The sequence below is a fragment of the Danio aesculapii genome, chromosome 3 (genome assembly GCF_903798145.1).
Source record: "Danio aesculapii chromosome 3, fDanAes4.1, whole genome shotgun sequence".
Classification (NCBI taxonomy): Eukaryota; Metazoa; Chordata; class Actinopteri; order Cypriniformes; family Danionidae; genus Danio; species Danio aesculapii.
Window position 1 is genome coordinate 8,382,939 of NC_079437.1, and position 10,000 is coordinate 8,392,938.

Sequence of the window (10,000 nt, forward strand, 5' to 3'; positions counted from 1 at the left end):
CAGTGTTGCAGAGTGTGTTACAGTGTTGCAGTGTGTGTTACAGTGTTGCAGAGTGTGTTACAGTGTTGCAGTGTGTGTTACAGTGTTGCAGTGTGTGTTACAGTGTTGTGGTGTGTGTGTTACAGTGTTGCACTGTGTGTTAGTGTTGCAGTATGTTACAGTGTTGCAGTGTGTGTTGCAGTGTGTGTTACAGTGTTGCAGTGTGTGTTACAGTGTTGCAGTGTGTGTTACAGTGTTGCGGTGTGTGTTACAGTGTTGCGGTGTGTGTTAAAGTGTTGCAGTGTGTGTTACAGTGTTGCAGTGTGTGTTACAGTGTTGCAGAGTGTGTTACAGTGTTGCGGTGTGTGTTACAGTGTTGCGGTGTGTGTTACAGTGTTGCAGTGTGTGTTACAGTGTTGCAGTGTGTGTTACAGTGTTGCAGTGTGTGTTACAGTGTTGCAGTGTGTGTTACAGTGTTGCAGTGTGTGTTACAGTGTTGCGGTGTGTGTTACAGTGTTGCAGTGTGTGTTACAGTGTTGCAGTGTGTGTTACAGTGTTGCAGTGTGTGTTACAGTGTTGCACTGTGTGTTAGTGTTGCAGTATGTTACAGTGTTGCAGTGTGTGTTGCAGTGTGTGTTACAGTGTTGCAGTGTGTGTTACAGTGTTGCAGTGTGTGTTACAGTGTTGCGGTGTGTGTTACAGTGTTGCGGTGTGTGTTACAGTGTTGCGGTGTGTGTTACAGTGTTGCGGTGTGTGTGTTACAGTGTTGCAGTGGGTGTTACAGTGTTGCGGTGTGTGTGTTACAGTGTTGCAGTGTGTGTTACAGTGTTGCAGAGTGTGTTACAGTGTTGCAGAGTGTGTTACAGTGTTGCAGTGTGTGTTACAGTGTTGCAGAGTGTGTTGTAGTGTTGCGGTGTGTGTTACAGTGTTGCAGAGTGTGTTACAGTGTTGCGGTGTGTGTGTTACAGTGTTGCAGTGTGTGTTACAGTGTTGCAGTGTGTGTTACAGTGTTGCGGTGTGTGTTAGTGTTGCAGTGTGTGTTACAGTGTTGCAGTGTGTGTTACAGTGTTGCGGTGTGTGTTACAGTGTTGCGGTGTGTGTTACAGTGTTGCAGTGTGTGTTACAGTGTTGCAGAGTGTGTTACAGTGTTGCGGTGTGTGTGTTACAGTGTTGCGGTGTGTGTTACAGTGTTGCGGTGTTTGTTACAGTGTTGCAGTGTGTGTTACAGTGTTGCAGAGTGTGTTACAGTGTTGCGGTGTGTGTTACAGTGTTGCAGAGTGTGTTGCGGTGTGTGTTACAGTGTTGCAGAGTGTGTTACAGTGTTGCGGTGTGTGTTACAGTGTTGCGGTGTGTGTTACAGTGTTGCAGTGTGTGTTACAGTGTTGCGGTGTGTGTTACAGTGTTGCAGTGTGTGTTGCAGTGGTGTGTGTGTGTGTGTTATAGCATTGTGTGTGTGTAAGGCGTGTTGAATCTGTCCATCAGGGAGAGTTTATCTGGTCTATAATACACCGGCTGAAGACGCTCCATCAAATATTGATCTGATGAGTGTGAGCGCTGCTGCTTTATTCATGTATGACACACACACACACACACACACACACACACACACACACACTCCTGCAGTCCTGCATCTGTCTGTGGTTTCCAGAGTTGTCTGGTGTCGCTCAGCTCTGTGTGGTCCTCCAGTGTGTGCAGTGTGATCAGCTTCAGACTGTATGAGCGCAGTGGTCTGCCAGTGCTGCAGTCTAATAATCCAGTGTTCAGGCTGACAGACGCTCATTCTGCTCCCCCCGCTGGCTGAATACTGTGCTTATTTAAGGATAAACTCACTTCAGTTTGACTCATTATTTTTCAAAACACTATTTTGACTGGTGCAGTAAAGGCTTCTTGATTTGAGAATGTTTCTATGTTTAGACACAGCCCGTCTGATGGTTATTTTAGTGTTAGGAGTGCAGTCTTCTGCTCCTCTCAGTGCTGCTGCTGCTGACTGGTGTGTCCACTGTGGACTGATGAGCTGTTTGCGGCACGTGTGGTGTAGTGTTGTGTGTCCTCTGTTGTTTGTCAGTGTTGATGAGTAAACAGATGTGCGGATGATAATAAACACACACTGCTCTGTGTCCCGCAGGTCTCTCTCTCCTCCATCATCATGTCTGTCTGCGTTCACCACTGCTCGGCTCCGCCCCCTCAGGAACAGCGGGCATGGCTCTGTCCACAGACTCCACCCACTGCAGTCAGGCTCCGCCCCTCGCTTTGCCAGCTGATGTGTGTGTGGCTGCTGCTTCTGCTGCTGCCGGCGGTGGGCCAATCACGGCGCGAGCGTGGCGGAGGGGGCGTGGCCCACTTCCTCCCACCGGCAGCGCCGTACCCGCCGGTCTCCAAGCTGCTGCAGGGCCTGAGCATCGCAGTGGTGCTGGTGGGGAACTCCAGTGAGGTGGTTATGGCCGGAGCGCGGGATAAGGAGGAGTTCGGGCAGGCGGCGCTAGTGCCCGGCGTGGAGATGCTCACCATGAACGAGACGGACCCCAAGAGCATCATCAAGAGCATCTGCGACCTGATGACGGAGCACTGGCTGCAGGGTGTGGTGTTCGGCGACGACACTGACCAGGAGGCCATCGCCCAGATCCTGGACTTCATCTCTGCACAGACACACATCCCCATACTGGGCGTCAAGGGCGGATCCTCCATGATCATGGCTGCCAAGGTAACACTGCTGCTGGGGCTGTGTGTGTGTGTGTGTGTGTGTGTGTGTGTGGTCCTGGTGTTCCTCCCAGTGTGTATTTGAATGCGCGGCAGTGGATGGCCGAAGTTTAGCCAATATATGACTATGTTTATTTTAATTAACCCTTGTGTGCTGTTGGGTCATTTTCATCCACTCTGTGCTGATTTTGAGTCTTACTTTGGCCTCTTTTGGTCGCTGGGCTCGTTAGGATTCAGGAATAGAAGATTATTGATGTGTCGACTACCATCATTTAACAGTCAATTCACTCTTTAAAAACACTAATAAGATGATGAAAATACAGAAAACCGTGTTTTAGACACGTCATGTGGAGTCTGCTGTGAGGTTAGCATCTGGAGCTAAAGACCAACATGATGGAGAATGACAACTCTGTTACCGACAACTGTGTTCCCATCGACTATGTTACTGTCAACTTTGTTATTGTCGACTCTGTTACCGTCGATTCTGTTACTGTCGACTCTGTTACTGTCAACTCTGTTGCCATCGACTCTATTTCCGTCGACATCGTTACAATTGACTCTGTTATCATCAACTCTGTTATCATCGACCCTGTTACCGTCTACTTTGTTATTGTCAACTCTGTTACCATTCACTCTGTTATTGTCGACTCTGTTACTGTCAACTCTGTTACCATCAATCTTGTTTCCGTCGACTCTTAAAAAAAAATATATATTTTTTTTTATAATTAATTTTTATGGGTTCTTAGCCTAAAACCGTCGACTCTGCTACCGTCGACTCTGCTACCGTCGACTCTGCTACCGTCGACTCTGCTACCGCCGACTCCATTACTATCGACTCTGTTACTGTCAACTCTGTTAACGTCGACACTGTTGCCATCGACTCTGTTACCATTGATCCTGTTACTGTCGACTCTGTTACCATTCACTCTGTTAGTTCACTCTGTTACCCTTGACTCTAATGCCATTAACTCTGCTACCGTCGACTCTGTTACTGCCAACTTTGTTACCGTCGACTCTGCTAAAGTTGACTCTGTTACTGCCAACTTTGGTATTGTTGACATTGTTACCGTCGACTCTGCTACTGTCGACATTGTTACCGTCGACTCTGCTGCTGTCGACTTTGGTATTGTCGACTCTGTTCCCGTCGACTCTGTTACTGTCGACTCTGCTACCTACGACTCTGTTACTGTCAACTTTGTTACCGTCGACTCTGCTACTGTCGACTCTGTTACTGTCAACTGTGTTACCGTCGACTCTGTTACTGCCAACTTTGGTATTGTCGACTCTGTTACCGTCGATTCTGCTACTGTCGACACTGTTACTGTCAACTGTGTGACTGTCAACTCTGTTACTGTCAACTTTGTTACCATCGACTGTGCTACTGTCGACTCTGTTACCGTCGACTCTGTTACTGTCAACTTTGTTACCGTCGACTCTGCTACTGTCGACTCTGTTACCGTCAACTCTGTTACTGTCAACTTTGTTACCGTCGACTCTGCTACTGTCGACTCTGTTACCGTCAACTCTGTTACCGTCGACTCTGTTACCGTCGACTCTGTTACCGTCGACTCTGTTACCGTCAACTTTGTTACCGTCGACTCTGTTACTGTCGACTCTGCTACTGTCGACTCTGTTACTGTCGACTCTGTTACCGTCAACTCTGTTACTGTCAACTTTGTTACCGTCGACTCTGCTACTGTCGACTCTGTTACTGTCAACTTTGTTACCGTCGACTCTGCTACTGTTGACTCTGTTTTTGTCGACTCTGTTACTGTCAACTTTGGTATTGTCGACTCCGTTACCGTCGACTCCGTTATATTGGTGCTGTTTTTTATTTCATTTATTGACTGCAGAGCCATGACAGCATGTAATCACGCATTCTTGATTGTATCAGAATACAGTCACGCATCACAAAAACACATGCGCGACCTGCTCAACACCATATTTACTTTAAAGGACAACATATTTAATGAACCCTTATCCTGTGAATGACAAAGTAAAGACAGTGTATGCGCACAATATTAAAATGAGTACAGTTGATCAATTGCATATCTCCAGTAAATCTGAACTGTCAGCGTTCACACACACACACACACACACACACACTGACTATTCTGCATCGCTCACACAAAGGGACGGTAATCCGCCTCTGTTTTCACGCTGGCAATTCGTGTTTGGTGTGAACTCATAAAAGTGTGATTATCGCCCCCTGCTGGTTCAGCGGGACTCAAACAGAACCTTATTGGCCGATGATGATAGTTGTAAAATGGCAGATCTATATTGGTCAAACACTACTCAAGAACAGCAATAGCAGTGCTTTCAGACGTTGTGTGTTGATGTTTTTGATCTCTATGATGAATAGGGCTGATAAATCAGACAGAATGAAGGAGCGTGGAGATGTAGAAGAGTGTTTACTGTGAGCGCTGAGTTTAGAGAATATACAGTCTGTACAGTACACACATCCCTACAGCTGTGAGGAGAGCATGAAGAGAGCTGTGCAAATGAGTGTGTGTGTGTGTGTGTGTGTGTGTGTGTGTGTGTGTGTGTGTGTGTGTGTGTGTGTGTGTGTGTGTGTGTGTGTGTGTGTGTGTGTGTGTATGATGATGATGATGATGATGATGATGATGATGATGATGATCCGCCAGACTCTGAGAGAGAGAGCACTGGGGTCCTGTGACTCAGACCTGCGCCCACACACACACACACACATACACACACATAAACGCTCTGGAATAAGCGCAGATGAGGATGAGGAGTGTGTCGGCCCACGCTCAGCTGTAACAGCGGCTCAACCTTTACAATGTCAAAGCTTCACTCGCTGCAGTCACGGCACACACCGCTGCAGCTCCGCAATCAGCGCTCCCTTTATTATTCACCAAACACACACACACACACACTTGAACATACAGCTGAACATCAGAGGGAAAGCAGATATAAACGCAGCAGAATTCATTAATTACAGTAGAAATGAGGGGAATAATGAAGGCGAGCGCAGTGCTGATATCACAGCTCGCTGAACCCTGAACATACAGTCATTCAGGATCCTTTCAGCAAAATAAACACACCTGAGCTTTATATGTAGTTAATAATATATTCAGTGTACAGATGAAACGCTTCACAACAGTAACACAGCTTTTGTTTGTTTATAAGGCTACTACTACCTTTTCTAGATAAAATAAACTAAATAAAGCCAGGTTATCGTTGTAAAGTATCTCCTAGGAGTTCATTTCAGACGTAGCTGTATTCAAATGAGCAGACCTCTAAAGTCACTTTAAACTCTCTCGCTATAAAACAAATGATGATGTCCCTGCTGAAAAATCCAGCTTAAACCAGATTAGGCTGGTTGGCTGGTTTTAGCTGGTTGACCAGCCTGGTTTTTTGGTTTTTCCAGGCTGGTTTCAAGCCATTTCCACTCTGGTCTTAGCTGGTTAGGCTGGAAAATGACCATCTAAAACCAGCTTGACCTGGTTTAAGCTGGACATAGCTGGTTTTGGCTGGGCTCCCAGCCTGGCTAGGCTGATCAAGCTGGTTTTAGCTGGTCATTTTCCAGCCTGACCAGCTAAGACCTGGCTAAAAATGGCCAAAACTCTTCTAAAACCAGGCTGGTCGACCAGCTAAAACCAGCCAGCAGCCTAAGCTGGTTTAAGCAGTTTTTTTCAGTAGGGGTCTTCTCTTGTCCTGTGACTGTCTGCTCCACTGGAACCACAGCATGTGTGACTGACCCAGCGTGTGTTGAACAGGACGACGTGTGCCCAAAACCAGTGGCAGAAATCTAATGGACTGTTTAAAGCCTCTCGTAAGTTCGCCTGGTGTCTCAGACGGCGAGTTCACAGGTCAAGTGTGCCGACACACAATGAATACGGTGCTTTCCCGTGCTGAACCACCAAAATAATGTTGTTGTGTAACTTCACGAGAGCCAATCAGGTTGGGGTTAGGGGGAGTGGCCAGTCAAAAACTTCAGGGGTGTGAATAATATTGGGCTGGACTGTATGTATATGTGTATGTAGAGCTGGGTGATCGGTATTGGTATTTATTGATTTATTGATCGCTATTAAGTTTCAGTATGAAGCGCTGTAGTTTTATTAAATGTGTCTGCCTTGGAAGCAGTGCTAATAAGCTTAGGGCTATTTCCAATGGAGGCGCAAGGCTTGCATGCACAAATAGTGAGCAACGCACATGTTGAGCCACGCTCGCATTGTCCAGGTACACCTAGTTAAAACCATCTCAACTATTAAGAATGTCGCGAGCGCACTGCGATTCATGTAAGTAGAACTCATCAATCTCCTTCAGACTTTGTATGGAATACACACATTTCAGCAATAATGGCAGACTAATGACCTCAGACACACACAGCGCACTCAAACACTGCAGCGCTGTACTTTTCTCCATAAGTAAAACATGAGGCACAGCAATGGTCTGTGCGTTAGTCATCCTATATGGTCGTCTAGTTACAATAAGAGGTAAGGTGTAATGTGAAGTGGACGCTGACAAAGGAAGTGCGGATGCGAACGCAGGGTTTATTGAACAGAGATGGTCAGGCATGCAATTGTCAACACAGGGGCAAACAGATGTACAAAGGGAATCTGGTCATATAACAGGCGAATAGTCAGTACAGGCAGACAGCAGACAACATAAACAAACACAAACTAAAACACAGCAAAACAAGGCAAGGAAAACGCGTCGTAATGTTCACAATACTGTTTTACAAGACTCAGCAAAGTTGTGTGTGTGTGTGTGTGTGTGCGCGCTGTATAAATAGTCCTTGTAATCAGTTCATGAGTAGCCGTGAGTGTGTGTAATCTACCGAATGAGGGATCGGTGTGTTTGAGTGGTGCATGACTGGGACTTGTAGTCCATGTAATGGCGGATTTGTAATTTGTTAGCGATCAGCATGTTTACCAGTCATCTGCCAGGATTAGATCGCTGGTGATTGTGACAGTAGGTGAGCGCGGGCACAAAGTGCATTGAAAATGGTAAAGGAAAACAACGCTTACGCTTTTCTTCTCGTACGAGTGGCCTCAGTCATTACAGTCTGTCTGTCTCTAGATGTCGGCTCTCATTCAGTTCCATTCACTTCTAGACGTTAATAACGGCTGGTTCTGCTGCGTGATGATGCACACTGAAATGATCTTATTATATTAATCTGCTTATAATGTATAGTCAGGAACACACTTGTTTGTAGAGCGAGTAGATCTAAAACAATGGCAGAAACGAGCAGACTTCAGCATCGCAGAATAAGCTCAATATTTAATAACATTTTCAGCTCATCTGTGTTTCTCCAGCTCTTCTACACTGTAGTGTGTGTGACAGCAGCTGAACACTGAAGTTCTAGTAAACTGAAGCGGTGTCAGTCCAGTGTTCAGAGCTGAAGTTCAGTTCAGTTCAGTGTGGTTTAATCTTCACTGCTGAAAGTCCAAACACTGAAGAGTAAATCCATCCATGTGCAGAAACACAAGACCCAAACCAAGAAAGCCAGTGGCACACACTGACACACACTAGGCACAATACACTACATATTAAAATATTCTGATTATTGTTATATATTAAACAGACTAATGAACAGAATGTGTGTGTTATGACGCTGGTCTGTAGAGCAGGAGTGTGCTGCTGATATCAGACTCCATCATGCTTCCGTCATCGATGATCTGATTATTGTGTGTAATGAGTGTGTGTTCTTCAGCTCCGTCTGACCTGCTGGTCGTCTGTCCGCCGCTCGGCTCTTCTCTGAGTTTATCTCCGTGAAGCTGCTGTGAGTCAGTCTGATTCACTAATTAATTCAGTCATTAATGATCATTCTGTCAGCATTCCCCATCACATCTGCAGCTCCTGCTGGACTGAAGCAGTTCTCAATCATAGCACAGATCACATCAAGTTATCTCTAAATAATGCCTGTGTGTGTATTTAGGGAGAGTTTATCTTAAATATGAACTCATAGACTCCACTACAGCTGTCTCCTCCTCCTCACTCACTCAGTTATCCTCAGATAATCAACGCTAATGTTCATCTGTTGTGTGTGTTTAATCTACTGATATTAGCATGAGTCTAGATTCTGTATGATCAGTCATTTCAGTGATGAACACATTGAGCTTGTGTCTCTGTGTTCTGCTCATCTCTGTTCCATCGGTTATAAAAAGCAGATCAGTCTGTAAAGCGCTGATAGATCAACTCTGATACCGTCATAGTTCAGTCTGTTCAGTCTGTAAACACAATAAGATGATAAATGCAATCACGCCATGAGGAGTCTACTGTGAGGTTAGCATCTGCAGCTAAAGCCCAACATGATGGACAATGACAACTCAGTTACTGTCGACTCTGCTGCTGTCAACTCAGTTACTGTCGACTCTGCTGCTGTCAACTCAGTTACTGTCGACTCTGCTACTGTCGACTGTTAAATTCAATTCATGTTTATTTATATTGCGCTTTTCACAATGTAGATTGTGTCAAAGCAGGTTAACATAGTTCTAGTAAATTCCAGTGTTCAGAGCTGAAGTTCAGTTTAGCTCAGTTCAGTGTGGTTTAATCTTCACTGCTGAGAGTCCAAACACTGAAGAGCAAATCCATCCATGCGCAGCTCCACAAGACCCGATCCAAGCAAGCCAGTGACGACAGCTGTGAAAACAAAAAACCTCTGTTACTGTCGACTTTTGACTATCGACTCTGTTGCCATCGATCCTGTTACCATCGACCCTGTTATAGGCGACTCTGTTACTGTCGACTCTGTTATAGGTGACTTTGCTGCTGTCGACTCTGCTGCCGTAGACTCTGTTAATGTCGACTCTGTTGCCGTCCACTCTGTTTTAGACAATTCTGCTGCCGTCGACTCTGCTACTGTCAACTCTGTTACCGTCGACTCTGCTGCTGTTGACTCTGCTACTGTCGACTTTGTTACTGTCAACTCTGGTACCGTCGACTCTGTTGCAGTGACTCTGTTCAGGCAATTCTGCTATTGTTGACCATGTTACTGTCGACCTTGCTGCTGTCATCTCTGTTACTGTCGACTCTGTTACTGTCGACTCTGCTACTGACGACTCTGTTACTGTCGACTCTGTTATAGGCGACTCTGATGCTATTGACTTTGTTATTGTCGATTCAGTTGCCGTCGACTCTGTTATAGGTGACTCTGTTATAGGCGACTCTGTTATAGGCGACTCTGCTGCTGTTGACTCTGTTTTTATCAACTCTGTTACTGTCGACTCTGTTAAAGGTGACTCTATTATAGGCGACTCTGTTACCATCGACTCGGTTACCGTCAACTCTGTTACTGTCAACTCTGTTACCGTCGACTCTGTTACCGTCGACTCTGTTATCGACAACTCTGTTACTG

General features: G+C 45.8%; 1 protein-coding gene across 1 annotated transcript in view; it reads left to right on the forward strand.

The window, feature by feature from the left end:
* Nucleotides 1-10,000, forward strand: part of grin2ba (glutamate receptor, ionotropic, N-methyl D-aspartate 2B, genome duplicate a) — a 51,876-nt gene that overhangs the window by 14,386 nt on the left and 27,490 nt on the right. The window contains 1 exon segment of the mRNA XM_056453078.1: nucleotides 2,105-2,680. Within this exon segment, the coding sequence (XP_056309053.1) occupies nucleotides 2,126-2,680 (555 nt within the window). The 5' untranslated portion in view covers nucleotides 2,105-2,125.